The following is a 27,913-nucleotide window of genomic DNA, read 5'->3' as shown; positions in this document are numbered from 1 at the left end:
CCTTTGTTGGTTAGCAGACTGCCATTCCCACACTGACTGCAGGTTGGTGCTTTATTCTTGCTGTCTGTACCTCTTTGGCTATATGCAGAGAGGCACCAGGTGTAAGCCACAGGTGGTGATAATAGAGTTTGGCAGATAATTGATTGACAGTAGTTGATCTCAGAATCATTAATGAAAAACTTTCAAAGACCCACTTGTCGAGTTGAAAGAGCTGCCTCGCTGTTGCTCCTCCTGGTCAGCTCCTGGGTCATTGGCCCGTGTGGCCTGTGTGTGTGTGTGTGTGTGTGTGTGTGTGTGTGTGTGTGTGTGTGTGTGTGTGTGTGTGAGATATCACTGACACTGTGGGAATTGTCATATTATTGCTGCTGTGGGATATTTATATATAGACACGTGCTTTGTGCAGGTCCCACATGTCATGCAACTCAACCGACACAATTACATGAAGCAACTCCAGGTGCATCTGTGCAGCATCGGGGGAATGAGACTAATAATAAAGTCACTGTCATTAAATTAAATTAACCTCTCTTCATGCCCCTCCCCCCCCAGCCAACTGGTTCCTGTGGGTGAGCCATGCACTGATGTGTACTTGGTTGGTCGTGTTGTGTGTCAGTGTGTTTTCATTAATAGACCTATTGAACACTACTGACAACTAAAAAACAATCAACACCACACATTAGAAATGATTCTGCATGGTCAATACTTTCCTCCCTTTCCTTTCCACTATAAACAATTACAATTCAATATGTATTTATTTTTAATGAGGAGCAAGCCCGAGCTATGTGCATTCCCAAATTTCCTTTCCGTGCCGCACATTTGGGCCTCTGATTTCACTGGGTCAGAGTATATGACGGGGTGTTGTTTGAAAATTTATTAGTAAAACCAGCACTGGGTCCTGATATTGTAGATACAATATTACCTTTAAACAAATCAATGAATGAGCCTTTGTTCAGAGGTTTCTTTGCCTTGATGAATGATGGCAGTGTGTGTGTGTCGTACAGCACACGTTTGTCAATGCTCCCTCTCTAAAGCTTTCAAATGATGTCGCATTCTTTCTTTCTCTCCACCACGCGCCACTGAAACTGGAGAGCAAATCATAAACTAGACAAGGAAGTAAGAGGTTGCTTGGCAACTGGTAACAAAGCGGGTAATAATACATCCTTGGTGTCAGCGTTGTACAATAACAGACTGCTGAGTGTTGGTTTATTCTAGCTTTATTATTCTGTTACATATATATCTATATATATATCCTCCTGATTGATTTAAAGTAATTCAGACGTGGCTTTTGTTTACAGTAAAGATGTAACTGGAGCTCTTCTCTGTCCTTGTCCAGCACACTACCTTTTCTTTAAAATATACAGAAGTTACTGACTCATGTAGCCAGTAGGTTGCTGACCAGCATGGCTTTCACAGTGATCTTTCTTTAACCATTTAATGTTCAGGTATATTCGGTCAGCCGTAAAATCTGACTCCCTGGTATTGAAATCTCTCTCTGATGTGTCTCTTTAGTTGTCTGTCATGGCTGTTTAGTCATTTTAACATTTTCTTTTCTTTACAGATTTATGCTGGTCACGCAGACTGGGACCCCCAATACATGCTACCTGAGAGCTTTCCCCACACAGGTCAGTGACTCGGTGATTGGACCGGGTCCCGTTTGAGTCCACGGTTGCCACCAGCGTCCGCTGCCTTTTCTGTAATTGAGAGAGGCATCAGGTAACAAACATTGCTCCACCGCTCTCTCCATTATTAATCAGCCCCGGCCCCCACACGTCTTTCATATCTCCAGTCACACTGCAGCCTGCCGGGTGCTGCCCTCTGGTGATTAACAGAAGATAGATAGATAGATTTAGATCTTTGACGTTGCAAGTTTTCTACGTCACAAACCGCCAACACGTTTCTGCTCTTGTTCTGAAAGAGAAATCTGTTGTATTGGAAGAATATGGCTGTTTTCATGACTTGTCCAGTCATTTTTTAAAACATATTTATAACCCAAAATCACAAATTTGCCTCAAGGGGCTTTACAATGTGTACAGCATACGACATCATCTGTCCTTAGACCCTCGATGCGGATAAGAAAAAAAACATTTCACTGGGAAAAAATGGAAGAGCAACAACGGAGGGATTCCTCTCTGAGAGTAGACCAAGATAATAAAATGAATGATAAGAGACAAAAATCATGCATAAAATGTATTTAAACATATCTGAAGATAATTGATCTGGGAGGAAGTCAAGCAGCTTCCATATAATAGATAATGACAGAATAGGCAGTTAATTGAAAGTTGAGCTAAAAAGATGAAATTGAGTTTGGATTTAAAGGCCACAACAGAATCAGTGATGTCCATTGGGAGGCTTTTAATACGATAACCTGGGAGTATCACCCAGGTGTTACATTTTAAAGGTGTGGGCATTTATCAGGCAGCGAATAAAAGCCATTGGTTGCATCATGGGAAACGTATGCTCCTGAATGGTTGAGCTTGTTAAACTAAGTTTAAATCTCTGGGCCTCTGCTGCATTGAGTTTGACCGTTCTTGTCCGTCTCATGTTACTCCCCCAACTATACGGAAGTGCAATACTAAATTGCTTTTTTAATATTAATCGTTAAGAAGTCATCAGATATTTATTTATTTATTTATCGTCTCTGATCAAAGTTAAAGCCGGATGTTTCATCAACTCTCTTTAATTATTCTTCCAATTCCAATTGATTTACGATTGAAAAGTGATTATACGTTCCCTCCACACGGTGGCAGTATCAGGCAGTCTATTTTCCCTTTTCCCCCAGGTTTTAAGATGACCCTTCATCATAGCTCAGTCTGCCTGCTTTACTAAATGTTTGGTCAAATCGCTGACTTTGACATATCATCCAAAAAACATCCTCCTTTGTCCATATTTGGTCACAGCATTGCAGACCAGTGAATATATGAGTAATCAAATTATTGTGCAGAGTCTAGCATGTATGTTTTGCTGTTTTGTCTGAATTTCATGCCCTCTGGCGATTCATTATGTGACTGCACATGTTTGCACACGGGCCCGTCGCTGCATTGTGTCTTAAACAACTGCACATGTGCTACTTAGTCATTTTTCATGCAGGCGATATTCTGCTTTTACCAGTATAGGAGTGCATCACAATATAACTTCTCTCTATAGGGGGGAATAAGGGGAAGATTGATTGTGGTAGTAGATCTATGAGGGCAAGAATAATCACATTAATATGCCATAGTCAGCAGTAGGTCAGTCACTTAACTATGTTAAATCAATTTTAGGTCAATTCAAAACGGCTTTTGGAAAGAACAAGGTACAATAGCTTGCATGAGCATAAATTATGATTAAACGTGAGAGTGAAAAAGTGACCCAGATGATGTGCACGTGTTAAACAAAGGCTCTATTTTTCTTCTTTTTTTTGGCAGTGTGCAGGTGTGTTGCTAATTGGCCGGTGGACGGCGGCCTGTTCTGCACAGCTGGCAGTAACGGAAACCTGCTCTAGTAGCTTGCATTTGGCGGCACAGAGTTAATGGCCCAATGCCAATCTCCACACTCACGGACTCACAGAGTTTGAGGCGCGCTCCCGCAAAGTCCGTGAGGGTTTAAAGCTGTCCCACTGTGAAATCATCGAGTGTTTAAGCCCGTTGTGAACACTTTCCCTAAGTCTGCAATACCCACAATTCATAGCAATGTGATGTTAAACATGGGGTTATCAGTAGAAGCATGGAGACGTAAACAAAGAGGACGGCACATGTATGCTCAGCCTGGCACAATTACATTTACTCAGAAACATTAAGGATTAAAGATGGAACATAAAAACACATGAAATCAGAGGAATGCAAGCAGAGATTAATTCATTTTGTCAATGAAACTGTTTTGACAAAAACGAGTAAATAGATTATGTACAAGATGAGAGGCTCTTTCCTCTCATATTGTGAGGAAAGAGCCTGGAAGACGTTCAAATCAGGGAGCAAAAAGTATCAAATAAATACCCACAATTGCAAATAATATTTTTGACGTTGGTTACGTGATATATTGCAGCAAAGTGCTGTCCCGTTCGTATTTACACCATTTCAAGCCCTCGCAGCCTCTCACACTCAACCATTTACCAGGTGACGTCAGTAAGTCCCTGAGGGTTCAGGGTTTAAGGCTTTAGGGGGGACACTGGGATTGGGCCAATCTTTTCCGACACCTAACTGTTCCTGATCGTTGCAATAACCGCTCCGGGTAGGATGTGTACTGAAGTCGCAGGTTGAATGAAAGTTTTAGGCTTGGTGCAACTTGAGCATGTGTGTGTTCGTTCGAGTAGGAGGAGGTATCCCAGGCCTCTTCAAGGCATGCACTCCATCCTATTTCATAAGCATCTGCTCATATATGGGCATCTTCCTTCTCTCGGTTGTACTTCGTCCGCTTCCTGAACAGCAATCCCCCCCCCCCCCCCCTACAGGAATATACACACTCCTACTCATGTTGGTTAGTTTCAGGCAGAGGCGGGAGTGGCTCTTCCCTGTGCAGGAAGCAATGTGGTTAATACTCATTTGATCAACCGACTCTGATGACCATACATCCCCGACTAGCAAGCCAGCTGGTGCGCTCTGTACTGACGGATGGAAACAGCTCATAAGTTTGCACGTGAAACTGATTGTTTCCCTCATGCCACACATGTCCCGCTTCAATTCTTCCAAGGAAGCGGAAGAAAAAAAGAAAAAAAACCTCTTTGATCTGTAAGAAACAACGTTCAAGACCTTTTTTTTTCTTTTTCTTGTGCCCTGGGCGGCTTTCTTCTGCTCTCAGGATCTGCAGTGCACTCTTTGTTGCTTGTAAAAATAAATCTCAGACTTCCAGAGATTTACGTTCTCGGTGTTATTTATGTATGTGCACCTCTAATTTTGGGGAATTCGGGCCAGGTGCACTGGGTGGCCTCCAAAGTGCCCTGGATGCATGCAGATACCTCTTGAGATTAGCGGCCCTATCTGCACGGCTGTAATGTAGACACACGTTGGCTTTGAAGTGGGACAAACAGCCTCATCATGTTATTTTGCCACGGGGCACAGAAAGTATCACCCGTGTGCAGCTGGGGCTCCATCAGCCACCGAATTCTACTCCTTCTGTCGTTCACCTTGGAAAATATTTACAATATAAACCATGTGCTTTAGATTAATAATAAAAAAAAGCAGTATTATGTAGTTTATTAGCACAGGAACATTTCCCGTGTGAAGAAAGAGAATGTCCACCCCCGGCCAGTATTGAGCCTACACAAAACCATTAGCGTGAATGAATTATTACCGCAGTTTCAGATGTGTAATTACCATGCCCCCCCCCCCCCCCCCCCCCTCCTTGTGACATATTATCAGCCCACTCAACAACTAGGTCATTGCAGATCCCGTTTCCATGGGTAGGATTTTCACACAACTGCCTGCCCAACATATTCTCACACCAATGCGTCTCAAAAAACGCAGCTTGGTCAGTGCGTACCTCTCTAGCGAGAGATTGGCACGTGTCAGCGACTGTGTTTCAAGATACACTCGTTACATGCACAGTGTCTTTTCAAAATACACTTCCGTCTTCACGGGATGTTAGCTTCAGGCATCAAAAACCACTTAGTCAGGTTTAGGAAGAGAGCGTTGTTGACATGAACTTGACTAACAATTCACGTGAATGCTGACTTTACTTGCGCGCGTCACATACCCACGCTAAATGAACGTCTATGTCAGACGCTCAGGAGCGCTGACCAAGCTGCGTTATTTGAAGCCTTGGGAGTGATAACGGGTTGGCCTGCCAAAAAGTTAGCATGCTAACACGCTAAAACAAAGCCCCGACAAGCGACGAAGTATAAACAGCGACAAAGTCCGCGTAGGGCGATATTTGTCTCAAACTTCCGTATTTAAGTAACACCACTTCCAAAGTTATCGTAACCCAAACGTTGACTTATTTGTTATGTATCTTCTGTTCTTAAGTAATGCCATTTCCATCGTTATTTAACCCAAACCGCGATCTTTTCCTAATCCTAACCAAGTCGTTTTATTGCCTTAACACTGCAGGGGCTAGCGCAGGCGTGCTGATTGCTCGTGTTGGTGGACATCCGTAGGAAAACGCTCAAACAGTAACAAAATAACATTTTGTAAGATGTCACACAGACATTTATAAGAGGATACGTTGGCATGGTAAACATTATAGCTGCTAAACATCAGCAAGTTAGGAAAGAGTGCTGCAGGAATGAGTCCGAAAACCTGAAAATGAGTCAGCATTTTTGCACTTTCGATTAAATGAGACTATCGCGCCGACTAGTCCGCCTTTGCAGCCTCATTTTGTATGTTTGCGTTTATGGGACTGTGGTTTCTTCATATCCTAACATTTAGGTTTTTACTCCTTCTGATTGCATTCACCCTTCAAAAGTCATTAAAAATAAAAAAAAACGTCTCTTTGCCACAGATTCCTGCAATATTCCAAAATCCAGTAGAAGAATCCCATTTGCTTCTTGTTGAGGGAACCAGTGCGATGCTAACATCCGGGGTCTACAAAGATACGTCATCCTTACAGCACTCTTTTGTGAGTATGTTAGCATGCTGACATAAGCAATTACCCCAAAGCACACCCTCACAGCGCCTCAATCATGGCTGCAGACTTTAAATCTTGTTTCAGTACTTATTTGTCGTTCTACTTGCTGATGCGATGAAGGTCTTTGGGAGGGAAGTGCTTCTGCACAGCAACAGCATGTCTGCCGCTGTCTGCTCTCTGCGTTCATGGCAGCAGGGTCTAGACAATAAACACTGCCTTCTTTATCTACCGTTGCGTCCACTTTGAGACGCTCCTGTGCCACGGCCCACGTGTCTGCCAGACAAGAATTCCAGCCACCCTGCTCTTTGCTGCAGGAGCCGTCCAGGGAATGTCGGCTTCCAGTTAACAAACATAAGGGTCTGGCAGTTAAGAGAGGAAGACCACGCAGCAGTCCGGGATGTCACCCTGCCCAGAAAATCTGCCCCGCCACTGGTTGCATGCCTGGGATTCTTTTCCACAAGCCGCTCTTTCCTGCTTTGATTTTCCTTTTTTTTTTTCTTCTCAAAGACATTTTCCTCCACCAGACAGTGGCAAAGGAAATATTTTCCAGTCCAGAAATAAGTTGCTTTTAATTGCATTGCCTTGAAAGTATACACTTGGAGGCCTGTGCCGCTGTAAGAATGCGCCTTTGATTGATGTTCATTAGGGGCGGTGCGCTGCTCTGCATTGCAGCCCCGCGTTCCATTGGAGTTACACTGTTCTGAAAACAAACCACTGCAACCGGCGCTCGCATACTTTCCCTGTGAGATCCCGGCCCGCTGCTTTGAATGAATACGGCATTATAAAGCTCCAAAACGCACAGCTGAAAAAGGATCCGTCATCATGTGAACTCTCTGCACCAGACTAGGTTTGAATATGACATAATGTAGGTCATTGAGGTAATGCAACTTTGGTTTTGGAAGATGAGGTGCTCATTTTGGCTAATGAGCAGGTAAACATTTCATTAAACTACACATGTCCGCCCTTTTTCTGGAGCAGACTAGTCCATGTCTTTGTGACCTTTGTTCTCACTCACTCGATGATTTACTGCAACGTGATCGTGCGCATTTAAAAGTGTTCTGTTTACTTTTCACTGCTCTGGGAGCTTTGTCATGAGTGTGACGCAGCAGGTCAGGAAACATTGAGAAACAGTTTCCTGCAAGAAATCCTGTGACTGGATTTCATGGATTGTGGTTGCTGTTTTGCATGCAGGCCTTTTAATAAGAAACGCATACGTAACTTGCAGCATTTCCTCTTTGCAAATGTGTATTTCCGTTCCTTTTTTCACATCACAACAACGGTCATTATCAAGTGGCTCATGTGCTGCTGAGCATACTGCAGCATACGTGAGCTTAACATGCGCCTGTGTGCATGAGTGTCTCCACTAGAACGGACAAACATACTTAGCTTTTTGTACAACTATGTCACACCCCTGATGGAATCAGTCTTTGCCTGGTGGTCTACACTGAACACACACGCACATGTGCCTCAAGAAAGTCAGATTCTCCGTCTGGCCCTTTTTTTTGCAGAGCTTCACCATGACGCAGGAACTTTGGACCTGTGTTGTCATGTAGTTTGATGGGCTCTCCTCCCTTTGTCACATAATGAAATATCTTTTAAGTTGAATTTCTTTAAAAATAATTTACTCAAATCTACCTACCTTACCTAAAGTGGTTATAGTCAATATTTTTTACAATAACATATCAAATTGACAATGGGGATAAAACAATGTGACCATGATGTGATAAACCTACAGAGAATTATCACCCAAATCTGCAGCTACACCCTGGGCTTTAGAGAGCTTTGCAGCGGGTTTCAGCTCATTGTTTAAGCCTGGCAGCAACTATATTGTTTAGGTTCACTCTCAAAAAAGTTAGCGACTAGCTGGTGAACATAGTGGAGCATTCAGCAGCTAAAGAAACAGATATTTCCTTCAGGTGTTGGTAGAGACCCAAAACGGAGCTAAAAGAGAGTGAATATTGGACTTGCATTCATCAGGCGGCCAGAAGCACAATTCCAAATGAATGATAATGTTGCTCCATAACTGCGTAGTTGTGTCAGCTGTGTATAGTTGGTAATATCAAATAAAAGGTGATGCTATGTCAGTGTTGTGTTTACAACTTGTTCAGTGGCCCAAGCATTTCTTATTGCAGGTTTAAATAAATGTAATATACTAAAGTAAAGATACTCATGTAGAATAGCTTGTGCTGTTATACATATATTTGACATTATATATAAAATACTATATATGATTTTACATTGGAGCATTTTTGTCCTCATTGGACAGATGACAGTATAGAGGCAGACAGGACACAAGGGAAGATAGAGAGGTGCATGACCCTCCATTGACTATTTCTTACATTTATTTTCAGTTCTTTTTTTGGTGCACAAACTTCCAGTGAGATATGATTACGGCTGTTATTCAGACCAGTTTAATGTGCATTTCCAGCAAAATGCAGAACAACTAAATCACAGTTATGATGCCCGAAAAATAAACTTCAGACCAGCAATTGTGAAATGCAGGCATTTTCCAAATACCATCCTGAAACAAATGATTGCTTTCAGCAGGAGAACACATGAAACTTTCCCACGTGCTCACTCTGAAAATGTGAACTCTGGCTGCAGTGAACCTTGTGCAGACCTGGGCAAGGTGGATGTTTGGGATTCTTTCTCGGTTAATAATACCTGTTTCATTTGCCTCTATCTCACTTTGTATGCAAACTCTCTGGTAGTAACGTGTAAGTACAAAGGGCAGATTACTAATGCGTCAGGACTGCAGGCTCACAAACAGTTGGCCTCCCGACAGGGAGATCATGAGAGACAAAACCTGCAGCCACTTGGGGAGCCTCCCTAAAAGGACACTCTGGACACGGTGTCCGCCCCGGCGGCTCTTACGTCCAAAGCCCTCTCCTCTGCCTCCCCTACGGCTGCTCATTATGTGCAGTGTATTGCTCACTCAGCTCTGGGGTGCTCCAAAGTTCACAGGAAGGAGAAGAGAGGGTGGGAGGTGGGAGACTCTTTCCTGTTACTGAGGTCAGGAGGCTGTGTTTTTCTTTTCCCAGCCCGCCCCTTATTCTGTTTCTCTCTCTGTCTTTTGTTCGTCATCATAAGCAGTCAGGGGGCAGCAGTGAAGAAGCCTCCCTATCACCTACCACCACCTTCCCTCACTGCAAGGCCCGTGCAAGAACACCTTCCGTATCCATCTATTCCGTGTCTTATTGCGTTAATGCAGTATTTGCTGCTTCAGTTGATCTGTCGTGCAAGCTTTTACAGCTGTAGATGCTTTTCAATCTATTTAGTTTATGTTTGCTTTATGAGAGTCTTGCATGCATCCATCTAATCTAAATATAGAAACTGGAATGCAGCGCCCCGTGTGGTACGTCAGATTTTTCACAAGTGCCCAGAAAGTTCATTCATTGTTTTATCCACAAGCCAAATGTAGGATGGTTTATGTTTTGTATTAATTTTATTTAGAAATAAGGATAGAAAAGGGAATAACTACTCAGATCTAGGCAAAGATCCTGCAAGGTTACTTTAATCTTTACTTTAAGTGTGAAGCATTTAACCTCTTTAAAAAAAAAGCATTAGTTGCCAGAAAAAAGTAATATTTGACTCTATTAAAGTCTTTGAAACAGTGTTGTAGGACTGGTGCAGGAGAAATTACTGGAACTTTTGGGAAGACTTTACACCCAGCAGTCAGCACCCTGATGAATAAACCTTCCCTTGAGACAGATTCTATAAAAGAATGAACACAAAGAAGCCTTAGCATGCATGTAAAATAACACCTGTGTGTGTGTTTGTTAGTTAGACATGTGGGGAAGTGGGGAAAAGGTGACAGTAACAGCACTGTGTGTAACTGTAAGGCTTGGAAGGAAGAGCTGCTGGTGTTTATTGTGCCTTTTCATTCATGCCCTTCACACTGCGTGGTTTGCATCCCATATTACTAGTTTTGAAACTTGATCAAGCAAGCAGAACTTGATCAGCTTGTGTTGCAGTTAAAGCCTGTTTCTGCACCCTTTTCACACATAGATGTAAAAAAAAAGGGCAGATTCTTATGCACAGAGTGCACTTTGTTTGGCAAAATGCACCAATTTTTGGTTATTTTCATGAATGGCAGGGTGGTGCATTTAGTCGGAGTGTAAATGCTGGATTATTGTCACAATGAGAGCTGTGACTGGGTTGTTTGGCGCTATGTGAGAGCGGCAGGCTAAAGGTGGTGTGAGAATGAGGAGCTGTGGGTTTTACTGAATTCCTATCCGGTGAGTGGAGCATTGGTTTCTGTCTAGACAAAGCTCAGTTGTCGGGGAGACCTGTGCAGATCCAGGACTGCCCCGGGCTCCAGGAAGTATTGGTGGGAGAGTGTGGGCTCTTTTTTTTTTTCCCTCCTTGGGGGATTCCAGCGAATTCAGAAAGCGGGGCTGAGAGCGGGTTTTTGTTTTCTTGTTGTTGGTGGGAGTGTTTCTCCCATGATAGGGTGGAGACCGCTCGGTGCATTTGTGCAGAGATATCAACGGCATAAGACATTCTCTCCCACTCAACAGGAAATAGCAGCCTGGCCCATCGGGCACACAAAGATATCACGGTTGCACACACTGCAACACACAACCCCTCACTTAGTAGTAGTACAATGTAGGATCCATCAAATTTGCGACTTTTAACAAAACCACAAAGGCATGTCTCGAGCTCTCTCTTTATGCAGCCGCTCTGTGTGACTCTATTGTCTTTGAGAGACTGTGTACACCAAGATAAGACAGGCGGCTCACACAGCGTCGGATCAGTGAGCAGACAGGGCTGACTAAGGGTTCATTAACTGTTGCAGTCAGCTGTGCCCTGAGGGCTCTTTCTTGGAGCCGAGTGAGCCGTCCCACTGGAGCCGAGACAGTTTTTTTACTTCAGCGGATTTATAGCGGCGACAGCAGAGATATTAGGTGTTTCCAATATTGGACATCCTGCACAAATCCAACATTTTTGAATAGCCAAGCTACGATCCATAGTGGCCACATTTGTTTTTTTTATTCACTCAACCCAGATTTTAAAATAATGGCAGCTTGCAAAACCATGCAGTGGTCAGTTCACAGTAGTCAGGTCAGTAGAGAAGTTCCTCCGTGTGGTTGCTGATGAAAGGATCCAGCGAGAGAACACACTGTGTTAGTTTTGCGTTGAAGATGATGTCATGTATATTGTATACCAGTGGTGGGCCGTCAGGGCCTGCAAGGACTTCTCTGCTGGCCTAAACACAATCACAAAGTTATAGCTATTTTATAATTTAATCATTTTTCTTAAATACACTACATGTATTATAATTTATAAAAATATTTTTCCCATTATCTTATTTTCTCATTGTACAGCTCCTGTCTTCCTCAGTTGCTCTGCTTCCAGTGCAGCTTGTTTTAAGTAGAGCTTTTATCCAATCAGATTTCACCTCTGTGTCTCTAGGTAAGAACAGAGGCCCGAGGCCTGCAGACTCACAAGTGCATCCATGTGCAGTTTAAGTGAATGGGGACGATATTGTTGATTGTCATAGTGTTCAACCAATCAGATCTTTAATTTGACATGTTGGGCGTATTCTTTGACGTGCCAGAGCCTGCTAGCTGGCCTACAACTACGTCATCATTACGTGCAGCTCAGTTTTCAGGTGCAGCACTGCAGTGAGGTGCAGAGTGCGCTGTGATTGGTCAGTGGGTGAGCACGTGACTATCGTGAAACGAAACTTAACGTAGGTAGCATGCCAGAATGTGTGTTGCTGCTGTTGTTGTCCCGTTAAGCTAGTTTAGCGTAGCCTCCCAGAAGTGCGGCGCCTCAGCTGTTTTTGTTTTTTGTTTTTTTTGTTCCGGTTCAGAGGTCGCAGCCTGTTGTCGCCTACGTGAGCGCAGAAAACATTATATGTCCTACAATTTAAGCTTCTGCATTTTCCAAATGCACTAGTATTATTCAAACGTATTGTTCGGTTCGTAAGCGGCGTACCGAACGGTTTAATACGAATACGTGTATTATTACACCATAGAAACGAATAATAACTGTAGCTGTGGCGCCATCATGAGGTTATTAGGAGGTGTTTCAGCTGCAGGACAGCAGTGAAGGCCCAGGTATAAAATGCACGGCCCGCCACTGCTGTATACTATACACTATACTTGTATAGCACTTTTCTTCTGACCAATCAAAGCGCTTTAACACTGCATGTCATCATTCACCCATTCACATACTGATAGCAGGGTGTCACCGTCATGCAAGGTGCCACCAGTCCATCAGGACTCAAACTAACCATTCATACCCATTCATGCACAGCCTGCGGGAGCAATTTGGGGTTAAGTGTCTCGACACATCGACATGGACTAGCGGAGCCGGGGATCGAACAGCTGATCCTCTGATTGAAGAACGTCCCTGCGACTGCTCTACTACTGCACAACTCCCTGCTACTACTCCCTCAGTGTAGGTAGATTCCCACCTATACTGAGAGAGTGCTGTCTGCAGTGGAAAACAAAATTAAGAAAACAACCTGGTAACAAAAAACGACCCGAGCCGGGCCGTTCCATGCTGTGGAAATCCAGCTTTGTGGCGGTAGCTGTACAACTGCTTTTAGTGAGTGAAGTAGAAAGGGTGTTCTCACTTAGATATTAGATATTGTTGGACAAGATAGTCTGCTTGAATTTCAAAACCTTAGTTATAATCTTACTTACTCTGTGTTTGTTTTGTTTACCAAAATACAGACTGCATCCCATGCATATGGTGATGAAGCCGGTCCTTTCATCCCCTTACTGAAGTCCTGAAGCTATGTGCTAAAGGAGTAGTCTCAAATGTATGTTAGGACATAAACAATGAGCCCGTCCTTTGCATCAAATACGGTTGCAAGACTTATCACCTTTTTTAGTTATGATGTACTATGTACTAATGCGAACATGAAAAGTCATCAGTTATTACACGTCATCCTGGGGGGGGGGGGGGGGGGCACGAATCTGTGTACCACATTTCATGGGCATCTATCCAATATTTGTAGTGACATTTCAAAGTGATTGTTCCGCACGCAACAGGTTTGCATGTTAACCCCCACCCACATGCATCTGTATGACAGCGCTTCTTCATTAATAAAAGCAGCTGCATGGTGGCACATTGTGGTGCATCTGTCCATTGTGGGGCATTTTCTTTGTGTGTCAGCTTTTCATTTCTCCTCTCTAAAGGTTTCTTTTTTTTGGAAAACTATCAAAGCAGAGCAGAGAAGAAATTCGTGAGCACATGCGTGATGTAGTAGAAGAGAGTAGCACCTGGATCAGGGTGTTTTAGCTGCTTGTCTTCCATTGACTTCCAAGCACATTAAAGAAAACTTCAAAGAGAGCCCTAATCCATGGATGTTATTCACTATACCTCTCTGCAGTGTGTGTGTGTGTGTGTGTGTGTGTGTGTGTGTGTGTGTGTGTGTGTGTGTGTGAGAGTGAAGATAGATGAAGTTATTTCTCAGGGAATGAGGCACATTACTCAAACCTTTGAACTTTTTAAACGTCTGCGACTGTCTGCAGGTTGTGCCACCAGAGGCGAACACACGCACACACACAAACACACACACACTAACACGCACTCAAAGGAACCTGTTTCTCTGCACATGGGGCCCAGGTGGGAAGAAAAGACAGAGCGACAGAAACCGGAGTGAGAATCTGTCGTCCCACGGCTGACCTCACCCTCGGCAAAGGTGTTGCATGCGGCAGCAGCGCTCAGGGGAAAGGTGTTCGGTGGAACCCAGAGAGAAACTCACGACCTGTGACTCAACAGCTCGGAACCCTCATCTCCTGTTTTAGTCTGCAGCGCAAACACCAACGCCTCCTGGGTGGCTTTTCTAGTCGGCCGTCTTTACACAGTAGGGCAGGCCTTCAAAGCCTTTTGGACAGCACCCATGACGCCTCGATAATCGATAGCGTTACTCTGCAGATTGGAATGTTCTAGTGTCATACAGTTTGTCTCCACCAAAACTCCGACACTGCGTGTTTGTTTCTCTTTTGGGAGGCCTCTGTCTCTTTCCTCTGCGCGCCTGACTGGGCAGTCTGGCTCCCAGATAGCATCAGGCTGTCTGAGATTAGCGCTCATGAGGGCGCAGTTAAACTTGTAAAAGCTCTGGACCCCTGTCCCGGTGCCTGCGTTCCACACAATGCCAAATGGCCATCGTGTGTGTGGCACAACACTGATAGCCTGTCTGCATTGTCACCGTGCCTCTCAAATGTGCTTAAGCCTCAGAGCTTACTGCAGGAGCGGGCTGTGTTGTTGCCAGGCAGTTTAGCAGTGTAACGGACAGATAATGGAGCTGCTCAGTGTCCCATGGACCAACATTTTTTGGAACTGGACAGCTGATAACTAATCATTTAGGCCGCAGCGCTCTGCCTGCCTTCTGTTTAACAGACGCTGAATAACACCTCTGTAATCTGTGAGCAAAACGCACCTACGTTTGTTTGTATTCTCTATTATTACACCAAAAATGTTGGAAATGCAAGGAGTTATTGAAGTTTACGTTTCTGTTGTTAAGGAGATATGTTAGGTAACAATAGTGGAACACAGTTCATTGCATTTATTTTTTCACTTTTTTTCAAGTCTGTCTTTAAACATCCACACACATACTAAAATGCCAACATGCAAATTTAAATCGTTTTTGTTTGCTGTATTTGTTCCTGGTCGGTCCTGAGTCTGTGCAAAGTACATTTAATTGTTGAGCCAAAGCTAATATATGAAGCTTATGAAGTCTTGGTGGACTAATTGAACCATCTTTGGCTAAAATTTAGTATGCATTTTTGTCCCTCATATCGGCAACCTGAAAAGTGAAGTCTATGCGGAGGTGCCTTAAACGTGCATTCTTTCTAATAGCAACTCGTCTGGTTGCAAAAATAAGTCAGATTGTTTAGGAGTCTATGAAAAAATGACTCTACTTCTCTCTTGATTTATTGCCTCAGTAAACTTTGTAAACATGAGTTTATGTTCTCAATCGCTAGTTTCAAGTCTTCTTCAATACATCATGATGTTCATTTAGTACATGACGTTCCCCTTTAGAGTACATAGACGATATAGAAGCATATGCTTTGGGGCGTGGCTACCTTGTGATTGACAGGTCGCTACGATGGCGTTGTCCATTCTCCCTGAATGTCTGTGTTTTCATCTTAAAACTTTTACCCTTTCACAGTGTGTTTTTGTTCTGAAATGCTATGTAGTCGATTAGTCATTTTATGTCTACAATTTTGTCCAAACAAAAGTACAAAACTGATAAATAATCAGTTTGAAATTGTATAAAACATAAAAAGCAGTGAAGATTTGAGAACCAAAAGCAGGAATCATTTGGAATTTTTGCTTTAAGTAGAAGATTTTTATTTAAATAAATGTCTGTAGAGTCACGACCTTCCGCTGTGTGAGGTAACACAAAGGGTACCGAGCTAATGGCCGACTGTTGAAAGCGATGAAGTGAGATCCAAACACACACCTGCAATTACCGCTTATCGCCGTTCGAGATTTCACCTTTACTAAGTCACACAAATTGTTAAGTTTTCTGTCCATCCATCTTTTGTAATATTTGATACGTGACTTTACATACATTTGTCATGTTGTGATGTATATTATGATCAGAAAATTCTCGGCAATATCACCTGGAGACGCATACAATACCCCTCCGCATTGCATGCGTTTGAGTATTCTCCCACTGTTCAGTACACAAATGCACATTTAGTCCCGTTCTGCTGTTGGTTTTAATGTGGTGTCACTAAGTTCTTAGTGTATTTGTTGGGGCAGCAGTTGCAACACATTCTCACTGACGGGGCAAAAGCTGCTGTCGTAAACTCTGCAGAACGTTCTGATGGCACGGCGGGAGCCCACCTGTGTAACGCCACATCAAAGAGATCACCCTAATGTAAGACTTCAAATATGTTTCTATCAATGCTTTTGAGTGTGCCACATGCTTACATTTACCACACATAAGTGCACAGGCTGGATGCAGACGGGCACACCACAGCTGAAAGCATTGCAGACATTCTTTTGGCTCGAGGGATTTTAAAGGCTCAGCATACAAAGATGTACTCACCCTACAGCGGCAAGTTTCCCTGTAGAAAGAGTTTGTCACATATATTGTAGTGGTTTTCAGCATAAATTGAAATCTTGGGAAATACGCTAACATGCTTAAAGAGTTAGATTAGCAGATTGATACCACCCTGTCTGTTGGCTTAACTTCACAGACTGCAAATGTTTGTTTTTGTAGTGATTTAACAAATGAGAAATAATGCGTTAATTAGTGAGCTTTAGAGCTGCTGGAAGGCAAATGTCTTTCTTTTGCCTTTGGGCAGAGCCAGGCTAGCTGTTTCCATCTGCTTCCACTCTTTATGCTAAGCTAACTGGCTGCTGGCACTCGCCTCAAATGTATTAGTATTTAAAAAATACACATATGACAATATCATATAAATAATCCAGCTCCTGTTGAATCATTTTTTATACAGTGATGGTTGCAGAATATCTCTCCACCTCCCTTCACTCGACTTTTGAGAGTAATTAATTTCCCAAGAAAGATACGAAATGCGTAATCAACAAAGTTAAACATGAATTTACATGTATAAGCGGAGTCTGTGAATGCGTACCAGGGGGATGAACCAATCCCGATGAAAGTCTTTGCGACATGCCACATCTTGCTCCCCTGGCCTGAGGAGAAGAGTCACCACATAGTCCCCCAATGGAATATTGGGGGACTACATGTTTTGTACTTATCCGTCTCACTCATTTATTTTCTTACATCAATTTTTTGTGAAAGTTGCAACATGCACATATACATATGTACGTGCATATTTACAACAGCATGAAATCACTGTTAAGCCATACTTGCTCCATGCCAAACGGGCTGTTTAACATCACGTGACTTTGCTCATATTGCAGTGGTGACATTTTCCTTGGGCTAAATGCAATGCAGCTATAGTGTTTAAGCAAACAGTGTGACAAGTTGAAGAAGAACAGTCCAAAAGAAAGACATGGAGCTCAAAGACAGTGATTGAATTTAATACAATTTAAAACTTTGAATTTTGTCTTTGCATTGTTCAAAACTTAAAAGTGGAGCGTATGTCAGCCATGATCAAGTACTGTGACGTTACTAGTCTACATTAGTGTCACTTCCAAGGCAATTCCACAGACTCAACAATGGAGCAGGCGCTGGCGTCACACAAAGCGTCCCTGCAGACGTTGGGGGGGGGGCCAGGACTAGCCCCCCTGTGACACAGCTCTCCCTTTCCCTGTGTCCACTCACGCCTTGGCGGTGCAGCTGAGGGGCTTGAGTACTACAGCTGTGTTGACAAGAGAGCCACGACGTGGAGTTTTAAGTTCCCGGGAACAATGAATGCACAGGTCAAGAAAGCAAAAACAATGGAAGCAGCTATAGACTGAAAGTACAATTGAGGTTTCAATGTCATGTGTTCTTTGCTTTATTAGTCCCTCAGCAGCCATGCTTTCCGTTTCCTTAGTTACTGGCCCCTGTGTGTAGCTTCTATTTTTAGAGCCTCCTCCCCATATTTAATCATTTATACTTTAGAGGGTATCTGGCGCTACTGCTTCCTGTGCAGGAAGCGGAAGGGAGTGGGTGGGATGGGGGGGTTTGAGGGATGCATGGTCTTGTCTCCCCTCTGTAGTCCATGTTTCATCTGCCTTCCGTTTCAGCGTGTCCCCCTCCTCTGTAAGGTTCTGCACCAAAGCACAGAGCAAACATTAACCACACCACATTTCAAATGTTATGTTTGCCAGTCCCACAGAGTTAACATTGCTGCACAATTGCTGGGTACACAGAGAACTTGTCATTTGTTGCTTAACAGCATTATGTACTGTGTTCTACTTCAAATTGAACACACGGGGTTCTTCTTGCATTAGAAGCAGTTCCTCTGTCTTGATTTTCTTTTAACAAATTATATTTTTTGCAGAAAAACTGGTTTTGGCTGCTTTCCCTTTATGCTCTGCAGACAGTGCAAAAAAAAAAAATAGCATCTGAGCCGCTTCCACTTCAAGTGGTTGAGGGAGTGACGTAATGAGCCAGTAAAGCAAACCATTGTGTCCTGGAAGTGGGAATTGTGAAACAGGAGTATAAGTTGAGCCACACAGCTTTTACGCACATTGAGTCAATTACAAAGTCAACTGTCTGACACTTCTGGGAAGTTGCACAACAAATAGACCTTGGTGCGGGAAAAATCTTAGTAACTTCTCCACCTGCAACATTGGGCAAAGTTGCTCAATCATTAAACTAAGGGCTGCAACCTAAGAAACAGCTGCGATCATTTTTTAATGTCGATTTGTCAGTCGGTCCAACATTTTGATCAAGACTGAAATGTCTAACAAATATTAGATGTCTTGCTAGAGGATGAATCCTATTGATGCAAGTTATTCCCTTACTTTTCCTCCGGCATCACCAGTTGGGCAAAGTTTTCACTTGCGTTGTGAAATTAGTAGATAGATTGGCACAGAATGTCCCTCACGGGATGATTGATTTGGTGATGCTCTGACTTTTCATCTACCACCATCATGTCAAATTTGTTATTTGTCCGATTCCTTTTCTTCACTGATAATAAGCAAATATTATATGAATTCAAAGTGGTGACAATGGTAAACATTATCTGCTAAACATCAGAATGGCATTATTGTCACTGTAAGCATGTTAGCATGCTAATGTTAGCATTTAGCTCATAGCACCACTGTGCCAAAATTCCTCACAGAGCTGCTGACATGGCTAAACTTTATCTCTGAGAACACATTTCATACTCACAAAGTTAGATGGATTTTCTTAAGGACAGGAAGAAATAATCTCATCATCATCTCATCTCTCATAAATATCTTGTAACTGCCACATGTTCCAATAATACCTTAACCTTAGATGTCATATGTGTACCACTAACCTATAGGCAGCTACTACAATGAATGTTTAAAATGGGATGGATTACAAACGCTTCAAGCTAGGTAGAAACAGATCTTGATATCTAAATAGAGTTATTAGTAACCAATAAGACACCAATAAGAACATCAATTTTAAGTAAATCAACTTAGATGCTGATAAGATTAATTAATTTGTTCACTTTGTGCAAAGACAGTGATCATGCCTCAGCATCATGACTCTCTGGAACATCTTGTTGCCAGGAATCGTTTGAATAGATTTATTACGCTGCGGCTTTATTGGTTTCCTTTGTGCAAATACCAACTGCATCTCCACACACTAATTTATGTAAGTAGAGCAAGTGTAAAGATATATATATATATATATATATATATATATATATATATATATATATATATATATATACATGTTTTTTTCTAAACCAGGTTTGAACACAGCTGTCCAAAGTCTGCGATGTCATCGAAAATGCACAACGCCAGCCGCATAGCTCATGCCAGACGGACGGTGCAGCAGCTGAGGATAGAGGCCAGCATCGAGAGGATAAAGGTACCTTTATGTTCTCTTGAGTGTCCTGCTTCTACTTCTGTATGTCAAGGTAGATGAGTGGGTGGACTGAATTATTATTTTTTCCACAGGTGTCCAAGGCTTCATCAGACCTGATGCGCTACTGCGGAGAACATGCCAAGAATGACCCGCTGCTCATGGGCATCGCCGCTTCAGAAAACCCTTTCAAGGACAAGAAGCCTTGCACTGTTTTGTAGGAGAACACCTGAACCCTTGCTGCTTTCCTTTTTCATTCTTATGTGGGGAAAAAAAGATGGAAGTAATACTGTTCACAACTTCTCTTAAGGCCAGTGGCCAAAGATAAGGTAAAAAATAATAACAAAACAACGTCACGTAACAACCGTAACAAAACTACCGTGAATAAATAACAAGCACCAAATGTAACAACGTCAAACAAAATGCTAAAAAATGTCCCCATTCAACATATCCCGTGGTTTACAGAAACGTACAATGGCAACACTTTTTCCCTGGCAAAAAAATGCAGTTACACCAAAGAACAAGCAGAAGTCTGAAGCTGAAGCCTGAGTGGAGCTGTGCCATGGATAGCAGAGTTCCTGACCCACTAATTATCACAGCGCACAGAAACAAGCCCCCTCAACCATTGGTCCAATCAGATTTAGGCTTTAAGCTTTCACCTCTTACTTACATCAGGCTTGCTTCCGGAAACAGTTGTTGTAGGTTGTGTGCTACTGATAATGAGCGCCCGAGATAATGATATCCTGTCGGCAGGCGAGCACACTGAGCCGTCCGTCACATGGAGACAAAGAGAAAAGAGCGGAGGTCCACTTATGAACAGCTCTTGCTTTATTTTTATGTCATATGGTCACAATCATAATAGTCTTTAAAAATTGCCCATTAAATTGTTCCTTTTTTTTATTTGAGCACAGACAAAGCAATCAAATTGTCCTCACATGTGTAATTCAACCTTTCCAGAGACAAACCAACCATTCACTTAAAATGTCGATTGGATTTTTATTTTTAAGATATTGAGGATTGCTTTTGCCAGTGTTAGGATATAGAGTTCGCTTACAGTGTAGATCCAGAATTTGGGGAATTCAGTTGTTCCTTCGAGCTACTTGAATTCCTGTTACAGACTTTCAATGCTCACATCAATTGAATCCAATGCAAAGCTATTAAATAGGATTACTGTGATGTCTAAATTGTGAAATTTGAATACCAGAGGGACACATTCTCTTGACAAAACAGTCCAACTGTGTCTTTTTTACTATTTTTTCTCCCGCATTTGCCTTCATAAATGAATGTACAACTCAGTCCAACTATCTCTAAAAATGAAATGTGTACAGATAAAAGTACCGGTATCATCTTTTCGGATCGCTGCACGTTGTGCTTGACCCTTTTGGTATTCCTTCATTTATATATTTCCTTCCATTATTGCTGGAAATATAGATTCAAGACCACTCAGTGCCATCTTATCAGATCCAGCTATTTAATGTCACTGTGTTCTGTCTTACAACTGCACTATTCGGCCACTTGGAAAGCTCTTAACACCAGATGACTGTTATACTTCTTGAGTTTTAAACATTCCATGTTTACAACTGCTCTAAAATGTACTTTTTATTTTGGCTTTTATTATGAGAACCTACGTCTGACATTATGTCTTTTGTGTGTTGGTGCTCGTACAAAACATAAACTAATATTACCAGCCAGGGCCTTAATGGTGGAGTGATTATGCTTCAACCTACAACTACCTTTTAGTCACATAAGTGCTGTTGTCTTACACTGTGAAGATGGAAGGCCCATTGGTGAAGGGAGTATATCTCATATTTCAAAATGACTCATGTTCAATAATTAATTGCATTAAAGGAACAGTGTGTAGCATTTAAGGGGACATATGGCAGAAATGAAATATACTATTAATAAGTATATCTTCTTTAGTGTATAATCACCTGGAAATAAGAATTGCTGTGATTCCGTTACCTTACAATGAGCCGTTTATATCTACATCGGGAATAGGTCCTCTTCACGGAGTCTACCGTGTTCCTGTGGTATCCAAGAACGGAACCGCACACTGGCTCTAGATTGGGTCGTTTGCGTTCCCGCGTTGGCCACCGTAGTTCTTCTACTCGCTTTTCACACGGGAGACGTTTCAGTTGATTGCAATCTGCAACCTCACTGCTAGATGCCGCCAAATCCTACACACTGCCCATTGTAAGATACATCTCATACGTCCATAAATATTGTATTGCAATATGTCTATGAACCACAGCATGTGCTTGCTTTAGCTGTTTAATGTACGTGATAGAATTGTAGTGATTCAGTCAAACCTAAAATTAAAACTCAATGTGTGGTTTTTGGCTAATGATGTCTTTGGTTGATTTTTACTCGTGAATATGAATTTGTGTTTTTAGTATAAAAACAAAATGTACGTGGTTTCTCATACCTGGTCTGTGTAGGTAACAGCTTACTGTGTGTCATGTTCTGCCTTTACCTGGTTGTGGTAAATGCAAATAAACACATGGAAAACAAGTACTTTTTTTCAACTCACGGAAGATGAAAGAAAAAGACTAAACCTGGCATGAAAAGCAGATATTTTGACAGTCTTGGTTTTTAAACCAGATTATTGGATGAGGTTATGTTCTGTAAATTGTATAAGTATTTGAGAAGAGTGTGTGGTATACATGCATGTATTTGTTTGAATGTGAAATAGCCATTTGTATGAATTACGCGACACCCATTAAGTATTATCACAGCTGTGCAGTTCTCCTCCTTTACGGCATCAACTTTATTTACTACATTTATTTATTCACAACAGTGGAAAACTGTCAGTGCACTATAATTACTAGCAGTGGAGCATTTAGATATCTTAGGTGGAGACCAGACAGAGTTAAAAGTAGAATGAAAAAGTTGGACTTTCATCCATCCGGTGGACCGAAACACAACTCCAATTCAGGCAATTCATATCATTACATTACATTACAGTCATTCAGCAGACACTTTTATCCAAAGCGACTTACAATTCAGATTCTATCACATTTATACACCGTAGGCACAGCTACGGGAGCAATCTTGGGGTTAAGTGTCTTGCTCAAGGACACATCGACACACGACTAGCGGAGCTGGAGCCGGGGATCGAGCCGCCGACCCTCTGATTGAGGGACGGCCCTGCTCTCCAGTTAGCCACAGTCAACCTTTTAATATGAAAGTATGTCATTGTTCTCGTCTTGTTCTACTTTAAAATGAAACTCATAGGCACTTGGTTCTGTTTCGAGGTTAGCTCAGTTTAGTCTTCTTGTTCACGGCTACATTAAACTTCACTGATGTGTTCAGAGGCCCTGTGGTTTCACTTCCTGGGAGAGTTCACACGGGAAAAACTGGATACTCCACTCGAGTATCTAGCAATTACACGCAGCATGCTTTCTGCCGGTGGTTATGACTTACAGTGTGTATTATGTGTTTAGTAACACTTCCCTGCCCAAAGTGAGAAGGAGATACCTATTCAGTTAAAACTACTCTGACCTCATTTGCACTCATTAGTGCTATTAGTCGCTAACTAGTCCCGTGTGTTCACCAATTTTCATTCCTTTGTTGGATTCACAGGTTGCCATGTTCAAACAAGAGGATGAGTGTCCCCAGTATCAGGTCAGGAACACGTAAACATTCTTGTTTGCTCTAATTTCTCAGTGAAGCTTTTTTTTGTGCCCCTGAGCCCTGTCCAGTCTGTTATGCAATAACAGCTCCCAGCAGCCCTTTCCTCTCCTTCCTCGGTCTCCTCATGGTGTGATGTTACACCCACAATCAGGTCAGGCCATATTTGTTGGCTCACATTGATGTTACCCTCACTGGAGTCAGATGATGGATAGCGCTGGCTTTGTAGCAGCGATTGTATTACCTGTCCGGTGCAGTGGAGGAGCTCTGGGATAAGCTGTTAAAATCAGTATCTCCAGTATCTCACCTACTTTTAGTGGCCCCTCCCTTTGTGACAGGAAGGCTTCGGTCAAGGGCAGGGGGCGGGGGCAATTATGTCTTTCAATTATCAAATTGACTCACGTTAGACTCACCCTGCTCAGGTATTTCTGGTATTATTGTTTCACTTTCATTGGAACAAATCAAAAGCCAAACTTCACTTTGTTTCTGTTCAGCTGATTGCCTTGACTTCCTTAAAGAAAGACAGCAGCAAAACCTCAGTGTCATTGGAAAAAAATGTGTTCTGCCACAGACTCTGGCGCTGGGACTCTATTATCAACTCAAGTGGAGTGCAGATCTGCCGGTTTCCACTCTGTGCACATTTGATCACATTTGCAAACTGCAGCCTCAGTCAATTCAACACAAACCCTCGGGCCTCTCTGCCCCGGCTCACTCTCTCCTCTTCCAGCCAGTCCTGCGTTTTGACCCACTTTTTCGCTCCCCATCTGCTGTCCGCCACCTGATAGGACCGCCAGAGACGATTGTTGTGCTCTTGATATCCCCGGCTGACACCCTTCGCGGCAGGTCAGCCTCTCTGCGTCCGCTGCCTGTTAATTACAAGTGCCACTATTGTCAGTGTGTCAGTGGTCAGGGGGAAGGCCTCTATTCACGTGGGCTATTTTTGCCGTGAAGCTAAAGCACTGTACAGCTCTAGCAATGGAGACCTGAATAGCCCTGACTCATGCATGGTCTTGTGACCCCACTGTGTAGAAGGCTTTGTCCCTCCCCACTCTGTGCACAAGCACCAAGAATTTCTGGTTTTCTCTTTTTTGCGTGTGAAACGGGTCTTCAATATGTTTTTTCTTCCTTCTTGCCTGTGCTATTTTTAATCCACTCAGCAGTAAATTTGGCTCACATTGCGTAGCTGCAGAAAGCTGTGACGAATGAGCCGTCACGATGAGCCCAATCCCACTCAGATTCCTACTGCAGTGGGAATTCTCCTCCCCTCAATGTAACTACATCCTCAATATATGCAAAAGGTCACATTTTACCAGTTTCCATGTGGGAGCAAAGCGGATTTCAAGGAATCTCATGCCTGCAACCAGTCGTGGAAACTAACTGAGTACATTAACTCAATTACAATAATGAGGTACTTGTACTTTACTTGAGTACTTCCCTTTTCTGATACTTTATACCTCTACTTCACTACATCTCAGAGGCAAATACTGCACTTTGTACTCCACTACAACTTAAGTTACTTTGTAGTTTCAGAGTAACAAGACAAAATATAATCAACAAATAAAATATGATGTAATATTACATGTTCAGATGAAATGAGAACACTTATCTGATTACACATCAATGCATAGATGATCATAATACAGTAATGCATATTATTCTAAAATGGGCCACTCTGTATGTGTACTTTTACTTTTGGTACTTTAAAGAATATTTTCACACTGTGGTATTACTTCTAAATAGTAAGCAAATTAAAAAGATCCGAGTACTTCTTCCACCATTGACTGCAGCAGATTTAGGACAGAACAGATGTGAAGTTGTAAAGAACAACATTTTTGAATCCGCAGTCAGGTAAAAAAAAAGGCGGCAATTATTATAACGGACTACCAAAAACAAACAAAACATTATCTTGCTTTCGGTCCAAGAGACACAAGCTGCAGAAAAGGTTAGTAATGTGTAGAGTAAATACTTCAAGCTGCCGAGTTGGTCACGTTGCAGGACAAAAATCCACACTCAGCGGGGCAGCATGTTGAGCTTGCAAAAGGGACACACTGTTCTTCAGGACACCCTGTGACTTCCTGCAAGCACACTAGACCTGTAGTACGTGAAAATCATGGAGCCAGAACCACCCTGTGAACTGTTGTTTGTTTATTTCATTCAACGTAACAAGGCAGAATTCCATGAACAATAAATATAATTCCTTAAATTAATAATGCACAACATCAGTTAGTGGACAGGTCTAAACATTGCGTTGCCCTTAAAATAATAATAGTTAACTGTGAAAACTTTCCCTTTTGAGTTATCAAAGTGACACATCTTAAATACAATTAAATAAATGTGCTGTTAAAAGAAATGCTTGGATTTGGTCAAATTTTCATGAGGAATTCTTCAAGCTGAGCGCTCCGACCGGTCCACTCCAGCATGGTCCAGTTCTTGGGAGTCAACTGAGACTCTGTGTCTGCTGTCCTGCGCCTGTGCTCACCACCACGTGTGCTTGTCCGCTCACGAGGTTCAGTTTCCTGTGAAGGCTTCTTTCTCGGCAGAGAAAGGCGCAGTCATATATTGGAAATCCTGGAACCCAGACTGCTGAGTCACTCTTTCTTGGCCCACATGTTCACCCTGACTCGTAAATTGTTGTAACATTTTGCTTCCTTGTGTTCTTTTTTTCTGCCCCTCCCGTCTCTGTCTCTCCGGGGCATTTCCAAAAAGGAGTCCAACACAGACATTAACACAGGCCTGGTGCAGTTACTTTTCCCCCAATGCACACAATACATTAATAATCCAAGCAGTTTCATCGGTCGGGCAGGTTGATGACAGGCACCCACTGATCCAAACAGCGGCTTTCTCTGCAGAATCTGGTCACTTTGCTCAGCGCCGGGTCCTTCCACAGCGACGACTGGGGATTCTGCAGGAGAAGGGACAAAGCATGTTAACATCTGCTGATTCGTGGAATGTGCAAAACAGACTGAAATGATTCTGATCGTAAAACCAATGCAGGCAACTGCTCCTTGCAAGCATCGGCAATGAACTGCGTACTAAAACTAACGCAGTGAGGGCTTTTTTTCCAGTCTGGTGGAAGTGAGCAACACACAGCAGCACTGTAGCGGACAGACATGAGTAACGACACTTACGGTAACTAGAACACAGTGCAGGTCCGTGGGCTCCCCTCCAGCTTTCACTCCTCCCAGTATTTCTGCCAGACGCTGCATGTTGCTCACCCGCAGGATGTTGATGTCATTCTCGCAGCAGAAAGCCTGGATCAGGGTGAAATGAATCTGGAGAGCCACATCCTCCTCATCGTCGGTGGCCAGCAGACACAACACCACATTGTCTGGGTCCCTAGAATAGCAAAGACAAGCAAAAAAAGAGTTGTGAGGAAATGAGTCTCACGTTTTTTTACTAACTTTGAGCTGACGTTAAGAGTAACGTTAGTTATCTTATTTTTGACTTACGCATTTAGGGACTTTGCTGCCTCGTAGACGCCAACGGTGGTGCAACCCTGAGGCAACGCGGAGCTCAGGACCTCCTCTAGCGCTTTAGCCACCGAGTCCATCCTGAGGAAGCAGACAGTAATACGTTTATTAAAAACACACCAAACACTTAAAACAACTTAATAGCTGACTTGTCATTTCACAAAACATGTCCCATGTTATTCATTAATTATATTCGCACAATTATATTCGCACAATTATATTCGTAGAGGCATGACAATATGAACATGTCTGCATTATTAATGTTCAGTTTAAACACTGAAATAATGAACACGTAGCGTTCACGCTAGCTTAAACAACGGACGTTAGCATAACTAGTTCGGTTGACGCACGAGACACCTTAGCAGTGTCAACTAGCTCACCTTAACGTTACAGTAACGTTATATCAGAACAAAGTAATACCGCTGAATGACAAGCAGAACTGTCAGTATGAGAGAACCCTCTCTTTACACACTTAAATTAAACTGTCCTGCGAAAGGTCTTTGCAACGGTTTAAAAAAAATATCGTCCAGTCGGGACATTCACATCAAAAACAAGTTAGAACCAAAGGAATGCAAAGAAAAGGTGCAAAAAGTGAAACAACGGAGGCTAACCTTTCTGACGAATTATCTCCACTGGTTTCTTCAAAAGTCATATTGCACATCCGAGCGGGTGGGTAGGACTGTATAATATCCAGAGCAAAAAAAAAGCGACTCCTTCTGTGTGCTGAGATGCTCCCGGTGTGCCGGTGGCTGTGTGCGAGTCCAACGTTTCTAGTAGTAAAATCTACTGGCCCCGCTGCTCATTTGCATAAACCGGTCCCTTTGGTCACGTGGAAAGGCACGGGTCATTTGCACCTTTGTCTTTGTGAGTATAGCGACGCCCTGTGGCT

General features: G+C 42.7%; 2 protein-coding genes across 2 annotated transcripts; one reads left to right on the top strand and one right to left on the bottom strand.

Moving 5' to 3' along the window:
* The first annotated feature begins 19,837 nt into the window (after positions 1-19,837).
* On the top strand, positions 19,838-22,271 carry gng12b (guanine nucleotide binding protein (G protein), gamma 12b). The gene is made up of 2 exons (XM_076079215.1): positions 19,838-19,930; positions 20,020-22,271. Exons 1-2 carry the CDS (start codon positions 19,838-19,840, stop codon positions 20,143-20,145), a joined length of 219 nt encoding a protein of 72 aa, XP_075935330.1. The 3' UTR covers positions 20,146-22,271.
* Positions 22,272-25,684: 3,413 nt separating this feature from the next.
* On the bottom strand, positions 25,685-27,793 carry gadd45ab (growth arrest and DNA-damage-inducible, alpha, b). The gene is made up of 4 exons (XM_076079214.1): positions 27,636-27,793; positions 27,004-27,105; positions 26,683-26,890; positions 25,685-26,456 (listed from the first exon to the last, which is right to left on the bottom strand). The coding sequence occupies exons 1-4, from the start codon at positions 27,683-27,685 to the stop codon at positions 26,343-26,345; spliced, it is 474 nt and encodes a 157-aa protein (XP_075935329.1). The 5' UTR covers positions 27,686-27,793; the 3' UTR covers positions 25,685-26,342.
* Between the last annotated feature and the right edge of the window lie 120 nt (positions 27,794-27,913).

This window comes from Anarhichas minor, unplaced genomic scaffold (genome assembly GCF_050575085.1).
Source record: "Anarhichas minor isolate MPS153535 unplaced genomic scaffold, ASM5057508v1 ptg000071l, whole genome shotgun sequence".
NCBI classification, from domain to species: domain Eukaryota; kingdom Metazoa; phylum Chordata; class Actinopteri; order Perciformes; family Anarhichadidae; genus Anarhichas; species Anarhichas minor.
The sequence above is the reverse complement of the archived record's forward strand: the minus strand, read 5'-3'. Positions and strand labels throughout refer to the sequence as shown.